This window comes from Grammomys surdaster, unplaced genomic scaffold (genome assembly GCF_004785775.1).
Source record: "Grammomys surdaster isolate TR1022 unplaced genomic scaffold, NIH_TR_1.0 199, whole genome shotgun sequence".
In the NCBI taxonomy this organism is placed as follows: Eukaryota; Metazoa; Chordata; class Mammalia; order Rodentia; family Muridae; genus Grammomys; species Grammomys surdaster.
In genome coordinates this window covers 4,643,949-4,666,048 of record NW_021604644.1, presented here as the reverse complement: position 1 = coordinate 4,666,048, position 22,100 = coordinate 4,643,949, and the positions used below count along the sequence as shown (strand labels likewise).

Genomic DNA, 22,100 nt, shown 5'->3' with positions numbered 1-22,100 from the left:
CCCATGGCTATACCATCACATGCTCCCAGATTCCAGGTTAGCCCTGATTGGGGTTCTGATCACTGAAGGGCCACCAGCAGCCCCTGTGAGGTCACTCAGTAGACTGAATTGGAGGAAGTACCCTTCCCTTCGAAGCTTAAGGACTGTAGCTGCAAGTTGAGCCTGCTGGTGTGGGCCTGTCAGCCCAGCCACCCTGGAGGCTGAGAAACAAGCAAGTTCAGGGTCTGTACTGCAGGGAGACTCCAGGCCAGTCTGGGCAATTTAGCGAGAGTAGTAGGTCTCAAAGCAGAAAGGAAGAAGAGGGCCAGGGGCAGGAGGGATAGAGTGCCCCCACTGGCACATGCAGTGCCTAGTGCTGCCAGGCAAGCAAGCATACAGCAACAAACCAAAAACAAACAACAAACAAAACAACCAAACCACACCGAAATATTAGGATAGATGTGGGTTCCCCCAAACATCTCAGCCTTCCAAATACAAAAGAAAAAGCTGTGAAACTCACTACACTGAGTTTAGAAGGGATGGGGATGGCATGGTCTCACCTGGGAAGCCGGGGGCTCCAGCATCATTTTCTCCTTCACTCAGAACCCAGAGATGGCAAGAAAGTCAAAGTTTCCCAAAATCCTCAGAAGTGACAGGCAAACAGGCTCCACATAGCTCTTAATTAACCCAAAACGACACCTGCCAGATGACGGGAATTTGCGAGCTCGCTAGGGGCCGACCTGTCTGCAGATGGTCGGCTCCCACCTCTGCTCCAGACCTTGGCCGGCTGCAATTAACATATGGAAAGTCTTTCAAAGTGACTTCACAGTCAACTTCTGTCTCTGAAGGAGTCAAACTGGGCTGGGGGAGAAAAATCTTTGTGGAGGAGGAGGCAGAGGAGGAAGAGGAGGAAGAGGAGGAGAAGGAGGAGGAGGAGGAGGAGGAGGAGAAGTCTGAAAGGGGCTAGGGTTCTTTAGCTCCTCCCTGTGGTCTTGTAGAACCACATGACAGGTGGTAGATCAGGGATCAGCAGGTACTTGGGCTGTTGTTTTGTGGAACTCTGTGACCATAGTGATCAAAACGAGGACATGACACAGACACAGCCTATGCATTGTTAGGCTATATACATATTACATATAGACAGAACATAAACATATATGCATATACCTGTATGAATATACAGCAACCTAAACAATATATACATAGATATATACGTGTATACCTATGTGTACATATCTCTGCATGCGTGTATATTAACAGGGTTCTGTCAAAGTCTCTCTGAGTGACCAAATAAAAAGCTTATTATTATTATTATTATTATTATTATTATTATTATTACCAAGCCTCAGTTTTCTCTGAAGGTGGCGAATGACCGCCAGAAGGCTTCCCTTTCCTCTCTTCCTTTCATCCAGCCTCCAGCCTGGCCCTACACAGGCCAAGAGATGCTTGCCCTCCCTCTCCACAGCAAGACCTTCCTGGGTTCCCAATAGGGAGGCAAAAACTGGAGCTCAGGGAAGGTCAGCCTGTCAACCTGGACAGCCCTGCACTGTGCGCATCGATCCACTGCTGGGAAAACCTCTTCCCCTACTGGCTCAGGCCTTCCTTCAGAAATGCCGAGGGAAGAGAAAAACCAAGACAGAGGGTGGGCGCGAGGAAAGAATGCACAATGCGACTCTCCCCTGTTACTGGAGGCCCCTGGCAGGGCTGGAGGGCCATAGAGACACAGGCAAGGGCCAGCCTGAGCACTGGTTCTGCTACTGGCCAGCCAAAAGCAGTCATGTGACTTCCTGGCCCTGTTCGTTCTGTGCTCTGCTTCCTATGTCTGCATCTAAAAAAACCTTCAGATTTTTCAGGGACTCATCCCTGTGGTATAGCAGCTCTATCCTAGGCCACAGCACACCCAGGCTCTCCTAAGCTCTCCTCAGTGGCAGTCCATCAGATGCAAGAATGGAACCTTGAGCTACACAGTCCACCCAGACCTGAGGAATAACTCTATTAAAGGCATAAATGCATTAGCCACGAACCAAGTAACGCAGGTCCATTGTCTTGTCCCCAAGGCTTATCATCCCTCCCCCCTTCTTTGTTGTGCTTGCCCTACTAGGCATCTCCATTTCAAACTATTGGTTATGCTGCTGTGGCATATTTTGAACAGTTCAGGTCCAGTGTTAATCTGCTTTCTTGTCATACTCTCATTCCAAAACTCTGACCTGTTATGCTCCAATTTAAGCAGACAATGGGCATGACAATGCACATGACTTCCTTCTACTCCCCATGGTGGCAGACAACACCTGACTTTCGTGGGTCTGCCTCAGCAGGAAGTGCCCACAGGCTTCCCATTTATAAAGATGAACTCCTAAGTTGTCTTAGGTAGGCTAGTCAAGGCCCTTCAGGGTCTGCTTATAATGGACCTTCTGGCCACACTTCACTGTCCCTTGCCACACTGCCAAGCTCCAAGTTTCTGCACGGCTGCCATTTTCCACAGATGTTGCTTGTCCATCCAGATGTGCCATTTTCTCCACCCACTTCCTTTTTCCACTTCCTTTTCTACTTCATGTCCTATCCCCAACTTATCAAGACCCGGCTCAAATTCCATCTCCTCCAGGAAGCCCTTCTGAGCAATCCTCTCTATTGGGAGAATTCTTCCTCCCTCTCCTGAGTCCCCAGCCCTGGGTCCCTTAAGGCTGACTCCTGCAACCAACAGAGCCCTGTAGCTCTAACCCAGGGCCCTGCCCATCTCACCATTACTGGCTGTGGGCACTAAATGTGGCCTACAGTGGTCACAGAATACTTCCAGGAGCCCTCCTCCACTCCCTGCCTTGGCTAATCCTTCTAGCCCCGCCCCCCTCTCCACAGTTTAGATGGAATGACATTGAGGTATAATCTGTCACTCACTATAACAAAGACCTGAGATAGCTAACTTGAAAAGGAAGCAGACATATTTTGCTTCACAGTTTTGAGGCTTCAAAACTCATTGGTCTGGAGTTTGAGGCAGCATATCATGGCCGAAGACATGGCTGAGTGAAACTGTTTACCTCACACCCAGGAAATGGAAAGGAGAAAAGAGGAATCACTTGTGCCCAGAATTCCTCTCAATGTCCCAATGACTTAAAGAACTCCTATAGGCCCCACCTCTTAAAAGTTCTACCACCTGTCAATAGCACAAGCCTTTGACACATGGGTCATGGGGATCCTTCCAGATCTAAACTACAGTGATTACAAGAAAACCCACCCACATATTCGTAACTACATCACAAGGTGCATGCTAGACTCCTTCGTGCCCACTGTGAGTATATACTCAGGGCAGCCTAAGAGTTAGACAGACCGATTAAAACGGTTCTTCTGGCCCTGAAGTCCTGAGACTCCTGCTGAACCTCAGACATGAACTCAGAGGTTCTCACCTTCTGTCTCTCATTTTGAGGCTACATCTTTACAGTTAAGTCCCTATATTGGTGATGGATTTTATTTTGGTAGAAACAAGACAAGATTGGTGTCTGGGCTTTCTGCCCCTGAAGACAGTCCCTGGGTCTGGACTCTTTGCTTGCTTACTGATACTCCAACTCCCAGCTCTGCCATGTGTTCTCCTTTTTATTTGTTTGGGTTTTTGAAAATAGACAATTTCCTCTAGGCTAAGTGTAAAATCTTGCCCCTGGTCCCTATCACCAGCTCCCAATCTCAAAATATTGTCCCAGGCTATTCCAAGTTAGAGACCCTCTAATGGCACATTCCCAGGCCTATAGGGATTCCACTCAGTCTGAAGCTAGCCCAGTGCCAGCCCAAAGCAAATGTACCTTCCTGTGGCCTTGACCTGGCCTGTCCCTCAGAGCAGCTGTGGGCCCAGGAGCTAGCAGGTCCCTCTGCTGGGAGGGTGGCTTTCCCTGAGGTCCGGGCATCCTCGGCTGACTAATGAGATGGAGGTGAAGGTGTCATACCTTGCTGGGAAGTCACAGTGCTAGTGCCGACCTGCACTGCCTGCCATCAAATTTTAATGCTGCGGCTGACATATTTATGGAATGCCTCCCCAAGTGTTTGCGAGGAGACTAGACAAGATTTACCTCTGCAATTACTACTGCGACAGTGGCTTCACTGTGGGCTGGGAACTCCGAAAGCCCAGAGCCCCACTGCACCCTGAGGAACACACTCAATTTTGCACACCTTTCCTGCCCCCAGCATGCAGGGGTAGAAATGGGAGGTAGAGATGAATCAGATACGGTTCCTGCCCACGGAGAGCCCACAGTCTGCAGGAGCGGGCTGTATACACATAAATTACCTTCCTCTGAGGTGGCTGGGGACCCTGGTTCTGAGACAGGTACTAGATGCAAGCTGGGGCTCAGGGGTTGGGGGGCAGGGTGGGGGAAGGCTTATTTCTTCCCTCAGAGTCAGGATTAAGGAAGAAGTCAGAGATCAGAGCCTTCCTTCAGAGCCTTTCAGCTGCTGTGGCTCTCCTGGTTCTTTCCTTGCAAGAAGGGGCTTCCTAGTGCTTCCAGACTATCCCATGCTGGCCTCTCAGAGGCACCCCCCCATCCTCCCCGTCCCCCCTACTCCACCCTCCCGCTCCACCCCCTCACCCCCCCACCTTTTACAGCTCACAACATCCCTGCACAACCCTTTGGAGTTTCCTTTCTGGAAGGATGTAGAGGGACACTCACTTCCTCACCTTGTCAACAGTCCAGATCCCCCCTGCAGAGACAAGAACAGATCCAGATCGGGAACCTGGGATGGGTTGGAGCGGGGCTCCAGCCTGGCTGCTCTGTATAGGCTGTGGGAGTCAACCACAGAGCTCTGAAACTTCAGACTACAGTAGACACCCTAGACAGAGTTATCTGAGGCCCTTAATCCCAGCACTCAGGGGGCAGAGGTAGGTGGATCTCTGTGAGTTTCACACCAGGCAGAGCTACATAGTAAAACACTGTCTTAAAACAACAATAAAAAATAAAACAACAACCAAAATACAACAACAACCCAGAAGTCTGGGTTATTCAAACCTGAGTGGAGTCAGCTGTAAAGATATATCAAACGAGTTTAAAAACTAGTGACAACTGGTCCTCAGAGGGCAAAGTTGGCCTCCAGCAGAGTTGTGGGAGATGTAGATTCCTGTGTTACCAGGCTGCACAGTTGGCCACTTTTCGCCTAGGACATGTCCCCTTGATGATGTGCAATGGAGTTGCAGGTATGCTAGTCAACAGTGCAGTTTCCCAGCTTCCTCTGAGGCCTAAGCATCTGAAATGGGTTCCTCAGAGGCCAATCGCTAAGGAGGCTGTCCTCTGGAGGCTAACCACCCAGAAGAGCTTGCTGTGTAAGAGGCCTACAGTCATCTTTGGGGCCACTATTCTCCAGAGTGTTTGGAAAGGCATAAACACTGTAAAGGCAGCTGAATTTGTACACACCCCCCACCCCGACTAGATCATATGCAGGTACCTGGCATGGTTATATCTTCACCTCAAAACTCATTAAATCAAAGCCCTTCCCATGCCTGGGCCTTAGTTACCCCAGGAACACAGTGAGCAGGTTTACCTTAAAGCTGGCTTTCCTGATGGAAACCGTTCTTCTTTTAAATACTTTTTAAAAACATTGATCTGGGCTGAAGAGACAGCTCCGCTATTAAGAGCACTCACTGCTCTCCAGATGTCCTGAGTTCAATTCCCAGCAACCACATGGTGGCTCACAGCCATCTGTAATGGGATCCAATGCTCTCTTCTGGTGTGTCTGAAGACAGCTACAGTGTACTCATATACATAAAATAAAATAAATGCTTGCTTCAAGCAGCTGTTGGAATCACCTAAAAAACATTGATCTATGTATTTATATGTGTATGTATGTGTGTATGTATTTATGTGTGTATGTGTCAGGTCCCCCAGCACACCCTGGGGCCTTCTACACAGACTTTGCTTCTTCACTCCTGGAAACATGTCCAGTCTTCTCCTCTTGGTCACCAAGCTATCTCTCCTTTCATTTTCCCCCCTTGGCTGTCTACCCAAAAAGCTGCCTCGGTCTGTGGGGTGGCCACAGTGGATACATAGGTAAGCGTCAGTAGCATTTAAGAAAGAATAGGTCTCAAGCAGGCAAAATGACTCAGAGGGTCAAGGCTCTGCTGCCAAGACTGACGACAGGCAGCTCTCTGTGAGTTTGAGGCCAGCCTGATATGCGTAGCAAGTTTCTGGCAGCCAGCATCTCTGTGTCTTAGTTAGGGCTCTACTGCTGTGAAGAGACACCATGCATGGCAATTCTTACAAAGGAAAAAGTTTCATTGGGGCTGGCTTACAGTTCTGAGGTTTAGTCCATTGTCATCATGACAGGAAGCATGGCAGCATGCAGGTAGACATGGTGCTGGAGAGGTAGCTGAGAGTTCTAGAGTGATCAGTAGGCAGCAGGAAGAGACAGAGAGACTTGGACTGACTTGAGCTTCTGAGACCTCAAAGTCAATCCCCAATGGCATACTTCCTCCAACAAGGACATACATCCTATGCCTGAGGAGCTATTTTCATTCAAAGATCCACACCTTGTCTCAATAAAATGAAACAAAATAGAATAAAGGCCTGGAGGAATAAGGGCAGCAGGTAGGAGACGTAGAGAAGCCATCACAAACTTTCACTGGAAGACTGATCTTTCCATAGGGAAAGAAATGCTGGCCACAAGGCTAGGAAGGGTCAGGCCACATGCTGTGCAAGCACACGGTCACTGGCTAAATCCAAGACCAAGTGTGGTGCTGGGCTGCTGGGGCTAATCCTGGCTATGCAGAGCCAGCCCTGCCCTCTCGCTGAGCCTATGCCAAGAGCAGCGCAAGACCTGATGTGACTTCCAGATTGTGGTGAGGATTCTGGTAGAGAATAGGTGTGAAGACTGAGTAAACCAGGGGAGGTGTGTGTGTGTGTGTGTGTGTGTGTGTGTGTGTGTGTGTGTAGTGTATAGAGCGAGGCATTTCTCTTGTCCACTAGGGGGAGCCCTGCATTCCTCTCTCCAGCAGAAATTAAGTTGGCAAGCCTCTGTGCCAGCTCAAGCAGAGAATTTCTGAAATTCCCAGCAGGCCTCAGGGCGGAAGCAGAAATGCCCCCGAGATGTTGCCATAGTGCCGGGAGTCCTGTGGTTGGCATGATCTGAAAGGTTGATACAGTGCTCAAGGTTCCACTAGTTTCTTCCCGTGACCCTCAACCCCACCCAAAACCAACCAGAATAGGTGGGAAGAGAGGAGAGACGCTTCTCCAGGGACTGAAGGGAGCATCCTGGTGGCCCAGCACTGTCTGTGTGCCCCCTGGATGGATGAACAGGTTATTTCAGGTGAGTTAAACATTTCCACGAGTGTGTGCCTTGTGCCAGGCTTTATGCTGAGCATGGGATGCCACAGGAGTCCAGGCTCAGATCCTCCACCCTGCCCCCCAGAGAGCTAGGAGAAGCCAGGGCTTTGGGCTTCTTAGGATCTCTCTTACCTCTTCATTTATCTGGAGGTATAAAAGGCCCTGAGGACTAGAGACACGGCTCGGCCATTAAGAGCACTGGCTGCTTTTTCCAGAGGACCAGGTTCTGTTTCTAGCACTCACAGGGTAACACAGGCAACAGTCTATAACTCTAGATCCAGTGGATCTGACACCGTCTGTTCTGGATGACTGGGTTGCTTACTGAATGAGAACAGCCAGATGACAGACAGGGAGGGTCACTGGGACTAAGACCTAACCTGCTTTCCATTCACCAAACTCTGAGCCCTGGCAAGAGGTTCTGTCTGCACAGGAGAAGTAACTGGGTCTTAAGAGACAGCTTGAGAAAACCCAGGGAAACCGGAACAGCGCATGGGTCACATGTTACCTACCATTTCTCTTCACAGGGATCTGAGTGTGGTTCCTTGATTGAGTGCTTGCCTTGGGCTCCACCCGTGGCAGCACAAAACAAGTGAAATCGAAATGTTCAGGAGTTCAAGGCTAGCCTGGGCAACAGAGCCCCACCTCCAAAAAGGGCTCTGTGAGACTAGGGGACTCCATTCTAGTACTTCATGTCACAAGGGGATAGCATGCCCCCTGCTCCATCCTCCTTGAAATGGGATAGCACCCACTCGACCTCCAGATGGACAGTGAAAGGCCGGGGCTAAGGGGTGGAAGAGATTAGTACGGGGTCAGTGGACGGAAGGGCTCACGTAATTCGCTGCCTCTTCAAACTGAACCAACAGATGGCGCTACTGAGGAGAGGGTGCAGACAGCAAGCCTGGATGGAAGACCAGCTCCCTCAGAGCCGGGAATCCGGAGTTGAACAACCATCCTATATATGTGCCGATGGAGAAGGTGGACCTGAGTCCCGTGGGGTCACCTGACGCCCATCGGCTAGGATTGGACCCTGAGTCAGGGGACACCTCCCCATTCTCACACTGCCCCGTATCTCCAAGCCAGCCAGGACTTGTGGGCCTGAGCCTGGGCCAGCCTCCCCCCGCAGCCCACCCGCTAGCCTGCCTTGGGCCAGCATGGTGGCAGGCCCCGCTTGCTCCCCGGGGAGTCTGCCGCCAGGCCTGATGGCGCTAGCGGAGGGAGGGAGGCCGCCAAGCTGTCAGTCTGGAGGTGCCCCTCAGAGCTCCTCCTGGCTGGAGCAAGGAGGGTGGGCCGGCTCCAGAGCTGGGCTGTCAGGGCCTTCACAGAGACGAGGCCGGAGAGGCCTGCCTGACAGCTCGCCCACCGAATTAGGACCATTTGCATGCTAATTTCCAGCGCTCCAACGGGCTGGCAGGCTGGCTGGGGTGTGCGGAGTGTGCAGAGAGGCGCACACCTCCCAGCCCGCCTGCGAAGGAACAATGCTTGACTGATCTAGCTGCGTTAACGAGCAAATTATGGTAATTTTGTTATTACAAATGCATAGAAATTTCTAAAGCAGGCAGCCATTCAGGGTTCCTCCCTGTTCCTCCCTGCTCCTAAATACCGAGTCCCCTGTTTGTACACATAGGTCAGCCCCTGCTTCAGGACTGAGATTTCCAGGGGCCATCCTTCTCTCGGAGCCCTTCCAGGGAGGTCCGGGATGAATGGGACTGGAGCTGGTCACCAGTCAGGCATATATCCTGCGGGTAACCAAGCCTCCAGCTGCTGTGTTGTGTCTTTCAAACCTCGCCCTCTTTTTATTCTCTTTGCCTCCTGGGACTATCATTCCAACAAAAACACTCCCTAACACCATGTTCAAGTTGGCTTCCCTCCATTCTGACATGAAACATGAACACGAAACTTCTCTTCATAGAAGGTTCGAGCATCAGAGTCATTTGGTCATATCTGAGTCCACACTGTGAGCTGGGCTCAGCAACATGGAAGAGCCTGTGATCCAATGAATGAATGAATGAATGAACGAATGAGCGTGCGTGTGAAGGGAGACAGCCAGAACATGGCTCACAAACGAGGACCCCACCCAGCTGGCTCAGTGTGATGAAGCCAGTTGTTTACTTGCCAATTGGCAACCTCGCCTGGTGTTTGTAATTGTCCACCGCTGAAACAGCAACATGCTCCTGTTTCTAGTGATCATTTTGGTTGGAAGTGGATTTCTGGAAGGATGGTCTGGGATCCATCCAGAGAGGCACTGTCTTCTGGGGGTCCCCAGTGCCCAGCTGCAGTGGAGAGGGATGCGGCCATTCCAGGATCGGGCACCAAGCAGTGAAGCTGCCTCACAAGGGCAAGGTGACCATGTGTCCAGCACTACTAGAGATGTTGACAGTTTCCCTATTCTGTGACCGGGATTTCAGGCCAGCCTGATGCGGTTCAAATCCACCTTGGAAGCTGGTCAATTACAGGCCTCTATCCACAGTGGAGGGTGAAGTTACCATATACCACAACTGACAGGAGGACTCACAGGCAGCCTGCTGTGAGGGAGGTTCACTTCTGGTAGCTGAGGAGGCAAAGGCCTAACCCAAGTAGAGAGTTCAGGCTGCGGGTCAAGGTCTGAGTTTTCTGTTTGTCTGATTTTCTGGTTGGGTTACCATTTCCAGAGAGTACTAAACCCAGGGAAAGAACACAATCATTGCATTCTGTCTGGCTACCTGACTCCAGGTGAAAAGCAGAGCTGGAGAAAACAGGACTCCCCTCCACCCCACCCCACCCCACCCCAGTGCCTCAGGTTCTACACTGCTCTGTTGGCCTGGGAGGGCCAGCATCTATATCCACTGATTAGAGCAGCTGAGTCCACAGGAAGGGCTGACGAGGACATGAAGGCGCTTCCTTTAAGCTGCCCTGTGACTCTGCCTACAGCCTCTCCTGTCCCTAGCTTGACAGTCCGGGCCTCTCTGTCCACAGTGGAGGGTGAAGCTATCGTAGGCTGCATGACAGTTTCTCCGGCCCCTGAGAGTTGTGTACTAGAATGGACCCCATCTGCACTCTCTAACTGAGGTCTGCTTCAACCTCCCATCATGCTTCTCCAACAGGGTGGACTTGTCTACCAAGGACAGGGCCCAGAGTTGGGGCACGGGGTGGGGGTGGGGGGCTCTCTTGAGACAATGCCTGCATAGCTTCCCTTCCCTCACAGATCTGCAGAGGCTTGTTATGTGGCTGGCCTCCTGAGTTGTGGAAGGAAGACACAGGATTCTTCGCATTAACCAGTTTTTTTTTTCTCCACCAACCCCAGTGGCTCAATCCTGGGTGCTCTCTCTGTATGACTCCTTACCCAGCATGCTCTTGGAAACATAGGGATTTCCCAGTTCCAGTGCACTTCACTCAGTCCTGGCCCTCTGCATAGACAGGGCATTTCTCCCAGGTCAGCCCAGGTCACAGAGCTTCTCTGCTGCCTTACAGAGAAAGCCACTTGCAGATATGAATATAGTGTGATTAAGAGTCAAACACCATATGGGTCAAGTCCTTCCCTTGCCATCTGGAATCCCCATTTGCTTGTGTGACTCTAAAGCAACCATTTTTTCCTTGGTCTCAGTTTTCATCTCTGCAACTTGGGGCCAATGGCCACACTTGGAGGTTTGGAAACTATAAAACTCTGTGCAAATGGGAAGTCATGAAAGAAGTCTCAAGATGGTCCTAACTGTCCTGTACACTGGTCTGGTGGGACAGTTTCCAAAACATTTCGGAGCTGGGATGTTCTTTAGACAAAAGAATATGAAGAGAGAGTTGCCATTTTAAAATCCTCCATCTCTCCCTTATGTTGTTTCATGCATCTCGCCTCTTCCTTCCTTCCTTTCAAGCTTGGCTTTAAGTTTCCCTGTAAGTCCTTTATCTGTGACTCTGCACATAGACTCCTTATAAAGAAAATTCATTTGTTCAGGGTCACCGCGTGGTTTTTCATTAAAAACAAATTACCCACTCTCAGGGAGGACATCTGGGCTTCCGGGCTCCCGTTAATGACTATATTTCCAGCCTCCCCGGCCTGGTTGGGCTCCTCTTGCCTGTCACCCTGCCTTCCAAGCCCCGGGAGGACAATGAGAGTGACAGCCAACTGAAAGGGAAGACATGAGGGATGAGGGCGAGAGGCGAGTCCCCCGGGACGAGAAGGAGGGAAAAGTGAAAAAAATAAATAGCTCAAACAGAGGGTAACAAGGGCCATTGTTTCAGCATCTTCCAGAGAGCAAGTACCGAAGGACCAGGGCAGCGATGAAGAAGAGCACAAGCCCTGTTTAATTACACCCTGGACCCTGAGCCTGGACTCCATTCTGGCTAATAAGTGAGGGAGCAGGAGCGTGGTATTCATGTAAGTTCTACCTAGATCCCACCAGCATCTACTGTGTGTTGGGACTGGTCACAATCTCTCTTCCAAAGAAAGCTCCAGGCTGGGTCTCACCCCAGAAGCAATCAGGAGACACAATCCAACATAGTCCAACAGCCTCAAGCAGGCAGAACATGGTTGGGGGCTGGGGTTGAACTGACCATGGGCAGGCAAGGCCCTATCTGGGATGCATGCAGGGGGAATTGAGGACCTATATGACAAATAAGTACCCTGAAAGAGTAAGTGTCAGTTAGTCTAAAGCAGACTCAGCATTGACAGATGGACAAGGAGAGAGGAGGGAATATCCCAGGATCTGAAAATGCAGTTCTCCAGAATCTCAGCAGCAAGGCCTTTCCCTGGCTAGGAGGGAACTGTGGGTCAGGATAGCTGTCTGGAGCATCAGAGGACCACCAGGGAAGTCACAGTCTTCTCCTGGGACCAGTGCCTATCAAATAGACTCCATGCCCTCTTAGTCTCCAGGGACACCAAGGGTGGGTAAGCTTGAGCTAGGAATTCTAGACCTCGCTCAGCCCAGATGCTCCCGGATCGCCCATGGGGGTAGGTCCACACGGGTTACATCACCACCGGAACAGCTAACTTGTTTGTGAACTAGGGTGGACATTCCATTCTTAGAAGGTGCTTTCAGTAGCAACCTGGGTAACAAGTGTGTGTCACCTCCCTAGATGGTCAACACCATGAAGGTTAGCAGGTGAGTGGTAGGAGCATGGAAGTCCGGGGTCATTTACAAACACTCTTCCCCTGGAGGGGGAAGTCCTACTGACTCCCACTGCTCCTATAGGCTCTGGGCTGAGGAGGGAAGTGTTTCAGGTGCAGTGAGCTAGGTGTGGTGGCCCCTCCAGCTGAGGGCTGACAGATGACAAAGTCTTGGAAACGGGGCAGGGCTGTGGATTCCAGCAAGCCAAAGGGTCAAAACACAAGAGCAGAGCTACTTCAAGGACCTGAGTGCAGACAGGGTGATGCGTGGCTCAGGTCCTTTCAGTGTACCACCGTGTCCTGGCCCTTCCGTTGCTCACCCTGTCACCCACTTCACTCACTGTCTTGCTAGGCTCTTCCCATGCTTAGGAACAGTAGCACAGATGCCTCTGATGACTCTGGCTGGTATCTTACTTCCCCACCTTTGAATATGACAGTGGTGTGTTTCCTGTCCTTACCCCTGTTCTGTATTTCCAGAGCCCCTGGGCTTATGTGACAACACACCTGTTCCTCTGTAGGCGCTAAATGACTTGCCTCACAAGGTGTCCTTAGGTTCCTGAGTAGATGCTCAATAAACCGAAGGAAGGAACTGGGGGATGCTGACACCCCATTATCTGAAGGCCTCGCCTTTATTCATTGTGGCCAGTGGGGTGGGCTAGGAGAGCCGGGCTTTCCCAAACCCCTTGTCCCCAGACACACGAGTGCCATCCTGCGAAGGCCCTTCCACCTTCCAGCACAGTAATTACAGCACGTTATTAATTTCTGCTCTAAAATGACCCAAAGCTTCCATCTAGACTCCCGTCTTTGGAACCACGTGACCGTGAGTGATGCATGCTATGATGTGCTTCGATGTCTTCGCAATTCCTGTGCAGATTTGGGAACTTTCACAGAGTGAGATAATCTAACCGAAAATTGTTTTCAAGTGTGATGAAAATTTTATGAGCATTAAATGTAATAGTTAATAAAAGTTAATGTTGCAATGTGCAGACATTTCCCATAATGTTTATTAATACTTCCCTGCCAGTTTCCTTTTTGAATTTCAGGGGCAAAGTACATTTTTCTTCTAGCATCAGACTGTTGTAAAGCCCTGAAAGGGGAATAGGCCTTTGGCACAAGCCCATCTGGATCCTGCACTCCCGTTTACAGTCTGTGGGACATCCCAGGGTGGGATACCTGTAGGATCTCCAGTCTGGCAGGGGCTGATATACATAGATAATACAAGAAATGGTGGAAGGAAATATAAGCAGAAGAGGTTGTGGGTCCTCGGCTTTAAGTGGACAGCCCGCTGATGTCCAGTGGACGTCGGTCGGTGGGAGCTCTGGGCTCTCCAGCATGCACAGCCCAGGTAACAAGGGCAGGAGAGAGGTGGCAGAGTGCTGCCTGGCCTGACTCCTTGACTGAACCCTCCTCTACCCCACCCGGTGTCCTGGTAAGCCAGGCCTGTGTCCTCTGTTCCTCATTTGCTTCCAGGCCAGTCTCAGTCAGATAACCAGAGAGCAGTCATTGGCCCTCTTGACTAGCTTTTTTGGCAAGCAGTGGTACTGGAGGCATTTACAGAAGGACAAGCCTTGAGTCAAGCTGTTTTATACTGACTGTGCTGCAAGGGCTGGGAATAGCCATCCTTCCTCAGTACTGGATTCAAGTCTAATCTCTCTCATCCAGATCTGGTTTGATCATCAGGACTAAGATGCTGAAAGCCCAATGCCCAACAAGGCCATCCATCCTCCCTGAGCTCCACGAGCCTCCTACGCTTGCTCCTCTCCGTACCAAGCCAGGGCTCCAGCCTCTCAGCAGGGAAGGCCCTGAACACATCAGGCTCAACCTGCTGCTTATGCGTCAGGAGTACAGGTTCTCCCTCCCACAAATGCTTTCATTCCTTCTAAAGCAAGTCTCGGCCGTAGCCCTTTGATCTACAAGGCCATTACAACCTAGTCGCTTTATTGTTTTCTGTCTGTCTGTCTGTCCATCGTGAATTCATGTGGGTGCATGTGGTGGAGACCATGGGACAACCTCAGGGTCACTCCTTAGGAGGCACGATCAGTCTTGTCTTGACGGCCTCTCACTGATCTAGGGTCCACCCAAAGAAGCAAGCTGGCTAGTAGGCTCTGTCTCTGCTTTCCCAGAGCTGGAATGACAAATGTGTGTGCCACTACGCCTGAGTTTTTTTTTTTTTAACAAATATGAGATCAGGTCGTCATGCTTGCACAAGTATTTTACTGACTGAGTCATCTCCTCATACATAAAACATGAGATTTTTGTTAGTTTTTTGATCTGTCTCCCAAACTAGACTGTGAGCTCTCTGAAGGCAGCAGCTGGGTCTGAAATGCTCCACTGGACCCAAAACCAGCACTTAGTATTTCTCAGGAGATATCTGAACAGTGAATAGAGAACACGGGTAGGGACCACCTGTGGCTGGGTTCCATGCTCCATTCCTAGCATGGCAGAATGACTGACGGCCACTAGAGGGCAGCAAAGAGTTAGAAACAAGCAACAGGTGTGCTCCCGGGGGGCCCAGGTCCGCCCCAGCCAGAGGTCCAGCAGAAGGCCCAGTGGGAGCTCATTAAGAAAGCCAGTGGGACAGGGGTGTGGCACAGATAGCAAGCGAAAGCCATTCACCCTACAGAAACACCCAGAGGGCCGTGGTTCAACCTCCCTTCTGATGCTTGAGTCTGTCAAGTCCTGGCTTCTGCAGGCCTTTACTAAACTGGTCCAGTTCACTGGATTCCAGTCTAATTGTGGGAAGGGTCTCCCCACAGCATGGAAATAAAGTGTCCCACCTGTGTAACCTGTGTGGAATGTATTTTATCCCTATGAGTAAGAATATGACAGACTACACAGGAGTCTCAGCCATATCCTGCCAGATTCTAGCCCCACCCCTTCCGCCTGGCTAGCAGAACCCAGGATTGTCTTGCTATAGACAGAGAAAACTCCTTCCTCTCCTGACATCCGAAGCCCTAGAGCCTGTGAATGTGTAAGATTCCACAGCAGAGACAAATGAAGGCGGTAAAGAGGATTCTGGCTGCTGTTGAACTGTCCTGGAGGCAAAGCCTGGGTTGGGTGTAGTGAGTACAGGGTTCCTTCTAACAGGAGAGAGGGGCAGGGAGAGAAAGATGGAGGCAGTGTGTGAGGTGGCCCAGCACTGCCAACTTTAAAAATGAAGCAATGGGGCCCCAAGCCAAAGGATGCCCAACGAATCCATGAGCTGGAGAATGAAATAAAACACCCCCTTCCCTGTGTGTGAGTATCCAGAAGGAACTCAGTCCAGCAAACACCCTGACTTGGGCTGTTAGACTGTTTTGGGTTTCAGACTTCAAGAACTGGAATATAAAACATTTCCATTGTTTTAGGTCCCTGAGTTATGGTAATTTGTTATAGGCACAACAGGAAATTAGTACACTTAGGTTACTGGAGCAGACTTGACTAGGTAGGGGAACAGAAAGGTGTAAACAAGCCAGACAGGTTGGCAGAGAGGGGCTGAGAAAGCCACAAGGGGTGATGTCAGAGAATCGAGGTGGCTCCTGCCCTGCCCACCCTTGCAGCCTGCATCAGACTTCCTTTCTGGTTCCCAGTCCTCCTTCTGTCCCTCATCCTCACCTACTGCCTCTCAAGAGACTAAAGACTGTCATTTCACTGGGCACCTTAATTGCAAGGTGTTTAGAAATAATGTCTCCCAGTCCTTGACTACTAGTGACTACTAGAGTGCCTAGGACACGGGGACTATAGGAACAGTAGGTACTGTAAGGACCACAGGGACCACAGGACCACAGGGACCACAGGGACCACAGGACCACAGGGACCAGCCATGCTCCTTTGTGCACATTAATCTGACATGCATCCCTCTATCAGCGTCTGCATCTGGGGAAGATGAGGACATGTTAGCCCTGCAGGTACTTCTTCCTAAATCCCCAAAGCAGGAGCTAAGCAAGGGGCTGGGGAGGGAGTCCCCACTCCCTCGAGTGATTCTCAAAGATGCTTTGCTTGTTTTCAGACTCATTGAAGCCAAAGGGCAGGGAACTCCCTCCCCTGCAGCCTAGGGTGTTTAAGAGTTCCAAATGCCATGTCAATATCTGTTAGGTTGCACAAATATCTTCAGGCAGGCATCTGGTACTAACTCGCCGATCGAGACACGGTGGAATCTTTGGTGCAAAACTTTTGGCATTTGCTGAGACTTGATGGAAATAAAAACTGAAATCTGTCTCCACCCTTAGCTGATAAAATACGTAGGCCTTGCTTTCTCCAGTATAACTGATCTGCAAAGGGCTGCCGAAAGGGAATCTGCAGACCCCTCAGAGGAACTGGATGCCGTGCTCTGCAGACACGAGGGCGCCCTGGAGCAGGAAGGGCAGATAGTAAAACAACATCAAGGCCAGGAAGCAGGATGTGCCAACAAACTGCCACTCAATACAGAATTCGTTAGGTCTACTTTTTTCCTCTCACACCCCTGAGTTCAACTGCCTGAGTGTGCCCTGGAGACCGTCCCCCGGAGACTATCCCGATGTGTGTCCTGGAAGCAAATGTTATAAATGGAAGGTTCCACTTGTATGTGGGAAACAGTGACAGCCAAGCGTTTCCTAAAGCCCAAGGAGGCAAAGAACCATGGGGTTTCTGCTTTCCCTGCAGATTGCGCTACAGACCCACAGCAAGCATGAGAGACTGATTTACACGGCAAAACCATCCATCCCAGTGTGGCCACCTCAGAGCCGGGAAACCACGTAACAGCTCCCCCGGAGTCTTGTCAACTTTCTCAGAACATGCCAACAAGGCCCTCTGTGGCTGTGATAACTGGTTCCCATCAAGTAAATACCTCACGGGTTTAGAAACCGGAGAGGTTAAGCAGTAAAAATCAGAACAGAGGCGAGATCAAAGCCCTCCAACAGATCGTAGCACAGCCATGGCCTGGTCCCGGGAACTCGACAGGTCAGGCTCCCGGTGTGGAACCTGTGTTGCCAAGATAAGTGGGCAGATGTGATTAAGCTGAGCTATGAATTAGCTTGATTACCCACATGGGCCCCAAAGCTCGAGTGTCCTTATATGAGTGAAGGGAGGGGTGATGGAATCACTTGGCCTTGCAGCTGAATGAAACTGGATGAGGAGAGAGACAGCCACTTCCCAGGGCTTGCCAGGGAGTGTGACTGGGCCAGCAGCAGCATTTTGGCCCAGTGATACTGATTTCAGACTTGTTACAGAAATGGGAGAGAATGCTCCCGTTATTCTGAGCACTGCCTTGGGGGGGGGTGTCTTCTGTCTGTCACAGGAAATTAGAACACAGGCTATCTGCTTTGTCCAGCCTCTGTCCCCTAGCCAACACTCACAGAAAGTATCTAGAACCCGCCTGGTGCTATGATGACACCCATGGCTAACAAGGTTCCATTGAGAGCAGTGTGCACCACGTGGCTGATGGGACAGACAACACTAGCCTAGTCCCTGGTGGGACCATCCTGGAAGGCTCCTAGTGTTTGTGATCAGACCTGAAGAGTGGAGCTGGCTGGCAGCCAATCAGGGTGGGAAGTGGTCCAGGGTACGGAAGAAAGGTCGCTGACAGCTCACAGTGATTGTTGGGACAGCGAGGCCTAGGAGAGGAACCCACAAAGCAAGCTAGGGCAGACCTTGGAAATGCATGGGGCCGGGGGGGGCGGGTGGATGGGGGCGGGGAGGCCAGATCACTGCTCTGCTGAAAGGCAAGGGGCGAGGGGCACAGATCATCCAGGAAACAGGTTTGAGACAATGTAGAATCAGGATGTGACACTGAGGAACAAAAACTAAGCATGATGTGGCTTTAAGTACCTGGTGTGGGTGAAAAGAAAGCTCAGAGCCAGCAGGAGGAAGAGACAGGGCAGGAAGCAGGGAGAGAGAAGAGTCGGCAGCCAACTCCCCAACCATAATTCTCGTTCCTTCCCTCGGTGCTGTGTACTGTCTCTCTGTAGTGGAGGACTGAGTCCCAGGTGTCCCATGTTCCATGAGACTTGGGACGTTGGGCCCTTGCATGGCCCTGTGATTCCTGCTGCCATTCCTACTGGATGAGAAGCTCCCACCATCCGGCTGTGGCCTTTACCAGGCCCATAGCTATTTGTCTGTGGGGCCTAGTAGCTAGAACTGGAGGAATGACCAGGGTCAAGGGTCACTGTTTGGATAGGTCTCTGGAGAAGAGGAAGTTTTCTGGGAAGGCCACCGAGGTGGTCTCATCTTCACACGTTCTAACTGGGACCAGGATTCAGGGTTACTACAGCAAGTCCTTCTGAGAAGCCAGAGCTGTGGAGAGCCCATGGGTACCTCGTCACCCCACGCTGGGGGTCAAAGCTCATTAGCACCCTTGTGAAGTCCACTAACTTCTTTGGGTCCCAGTCATTTAGAGAAATGAGGGCTTTACCCTCGAGCTAAGCCATCTGACAGAGTTGTTCTCTATAAACATAGAGAAAGGTGTTTACATGTTACAAAGTGCTACAGAAACATGAGGGGCCGTTCTCAGATGTGGTCTGTGACCTCAACTGCTGAAGGTTTGGGGATGACAAGCCCAAGTATGTGTGTGTGGGTCGTGCCCCATCACCTCAGCCTATGTGCTGTATTTCTCTGGCATCTGCCACAGGACTATCCTGGCTGCAGAAAAGGCAAAGCTCTTGCAGTACAACCTGGCAGGCCTCCCCGGTGTTGGCAAGGCCCAGGACAAGAGTGCTCACAGAGGCCATTTCCCATATGTCTCATATTTAAAAGGCATAAATCAAGCTAACAAACCGTTAAATGAAATATGCTCCATCCTCCTACCTTGTTAAATACACTGTGCACACAACTTGGCCAGAGTGGAATTCTGAATTCTGGGCTCCTTGGCATTCTGTGCCTGAGTGTACAGTGTGGAAGACTCCACTCGACTGCTCTTACCTGCTCCACTTGTTGCCATGTGACCCCCAACCTATGAAGCCTTATATACCTGCAGAATACTTATCTTAAACTCAAGCTCACTCAAGTCCCCATCAAGAACCCTCAGGGGTTCACAAACTGGCCATTTGGGCACCTTTAAGTGGACAGAAAGAAGCTGAAAGAGCTGGGCTCCATCTGGAAAGAATGAGCCCCTTGATCCTGTGGACTCACCCTGGTCCACAGGATGAATGGGGAGGGGGAAACAGAGAGGATCCCTTAAGGAATGGTGATCTCTGTTCTCAGAGAACTGACCCAGCACTGGTGGAGAGACAGGTTTTCCTTGTGTTCAGTTTAGCCTCAAATGACAAAGTCACAGTCAACAACCCACATGTCTTGAAAACACACTGTGCTCAAGCTCAAGGGATGAGGCCATCAAGAACACCTGGGAGGGAGCTGGCTCTATGTGGTTCATCCTACACAGATTGGGGGGTAGAGAAGTTGAGGGAGGAAGGAAGGTTAAGGGAATACTCTCTGGGTTCTGGCACCCAGCGTGGCTGACAAGGGACTTCTTAAGTGTCAGACAAGAACCTACTCCCTGATGTCCTCCCCAGGACAGCCACTGCTCTCCTGGCCCCACTGCAGACCCAGCTACAGAAGAGGCTGGGTCAACCTCTGATGACTTATTCAGGTCGGCTTCTCAGACACATGGAGGTCACCTGGGCTGCTTTGGGGTGGGGGGTGCCCTCCCACAGCAACCCCGTCTGCTGCCTGCTGTGGAGACGCCAGCAGTGCAAACTCACCAGGCACCATCCCTGTCAGCGTCGGTGCAGAGTAGCTGCCCTGTCCAGCGGGGGGGACGTGTGGAGGATACCCCGGGAGGGTTGTGCTTGCCAAGTCTCGGCCTGAAGAATCAAAGCAACAAAACACAGGGTGAGCATCTTTGCAGCCTGCTGCTCAGCCTCAGCTCCTGGACAGCCTGCACATTTGTCACTTCTAGACTCTAAACATCAGTGTGCCCTACTCTCCATGTCATACACCACACACACACAGACACACACACAGACACACAGACACACACACAGACACACACACAGACACACACACAAGCACACAGACACATACAAGCACATGGGCACACACACTAATATGCATGCATACACACACACACACACACACACAGATGCACATGCATGCACACACCAGCTACCTTGGCTCTACTTGGCAAGGTCCAAGTTAAAATTGTGGTCAATGTCTGAGAAACCAAAACCCCCTCAGGGAGCTGGGACAGTGCTGGTGCACACACCCAGCTGTGTCCTCCTCAAGTGTGACTCGTGTGACTCGGCTTGCTCTACCTCCATCCACCATGCTGCTTCTGATTGGTCGGCTTGCTCTACCTCCATCCACCATGCTGCTTCTGATTGGTTCTCAGTCTACCTTCCTCCAGCTATATACAGCCTCCAGCCATTGCTTTTCAAAGCCTGGCTCACACATCTTCTTGCCTGATTCCCAACAGCTCATGGTGGGGAGTGCCTCAGAGCCTCAGCTCCAGATAGGCCTGTACTGTACTTCCCTTCCAAGACCCAGGGCTGTTCCTTTACTCAGTGAACATGCAGGGTGCTTTCCCCAACACCAACACTGTCCTGCTGCTGGCACATGGAGGAGAAGGCCCTGGCCCTCAGGTGGAGAGAGTCAAGCTCTCTACAGGCCTTCAACTCCTGGAAGGCAGGATGGTCTCATGTCTATTGCTGTGGTCCTGCTAGAGATCTGCTAGAGATTCCCACGAATCTACTAAGAGTCTTTTACTTTGTTTGAGAATCGACACAAGAAGAACACTGATGTCCTGTCTAGTGCCATCATTTGAAGACTGACAGAGGCTACTCCATTTTACAAGTCTGCCAGACGTTACCCCACCTCCAAGTCTGCCAACTTTACAGAACTTCAGACAGTCCCAGAAAGGAGCCCTTCCCTGCCATGCTTATCACCTCCCTGACTTTGGGCTGGGCATCTTGGCTCAGGTGTGTTTACATGAGATGTTGGAGTTAAGCCAACACCCCAGGATTAACTCTTGAAGCCCCTCATCCTCAGCATGAATTGCACCTAAGCAATCCTCTCAAGGAAGGCCAAGAGGAAACAGGACACTCAAGCCTGCAGGACTGGAGGTGAGTTGAAGAGGTTTGCCCTGGTTAGGTTTCCTACGTGTCTCTGCAGGGTTGGCGCTCCAAGTCAAGTCTTTGAACCCCAAGGTCTGAAGGGCACAGTGCTAATGGATTTTAGTGAAAGAAGCCACTCCACTGGAGAAGCCCATGCAGCCCCCTCCACTTCTGTTCACAAAGAGATTCAAGAGGGATCTCAGGAGTTTCTTCAAGACCTGGTGAAGGAAGGAGGTCAACTGGCTTGGGGCCCACTTGGACTGTGGCAGAGCAGATGCCTCACCCCAGTGCCTATACGAGCCCAGGGCCCTCTCATCCCCAGTCTTCTTTACAGTGTCGGTGACTGGGGTTGTGGATGAGGAAGAGCTGAGATGATGACTCAGGAGTGGAGTGGGTACCATTCAGGCCACAGAGGGCCTGAGATGTCAGTAGCTGGTTTGTGAGATAGCCAAAGTCAGGGGGTACTTCAGTGAAGGGCTTTCTCAGGAATTGTGGGAACATCTCCACCAAGTGGGGAGCATCTCCATCAATCAAGGGAGTATTTCCACCAATCCAGGGAGCATCTCCAACCCTGTCCCTGATCCCAGATTCCCACCTAACGATGACAACTGCAGGCAATGAACACTTGCAAAGAAATGACAAAGCATAAGGCTCCTGCCAAGGATTTGAAAGGGTTAACGCCTCTATTCTTCGACCTCAGGAGGTAAGGTATTGATATGATTCCTTTCTTATGGGAAAATGAGATGTCCCAGG

At 51.0% G+C, this 22,100-nt stretch overlaps 1 protein-coding gene across 2 annotated transcripts in view; it reads right to left on the bottom strand.

Annotated features, from left to right (window-relative positions):
* Pax5 (paired box 5) overlaps positions 1–22,100 on the bottom strand; it is a 177,284-nt gene that overhangs the window by 15,950 nt on the left and 139,234 nt on the right. For both annotated transcript variants that reach the window (XM_028770224.1, XM_028770225.1), the window contains one exon: positions 19,998–20,099. In XM_028770224.1, the coding sequence (XP_028626057.1) occupies positions 19,998–20,099 (102 nt within the window). The remainder of the gene's footprint in view (positions 1–19,997; positions 20,100–22,100) is intronic.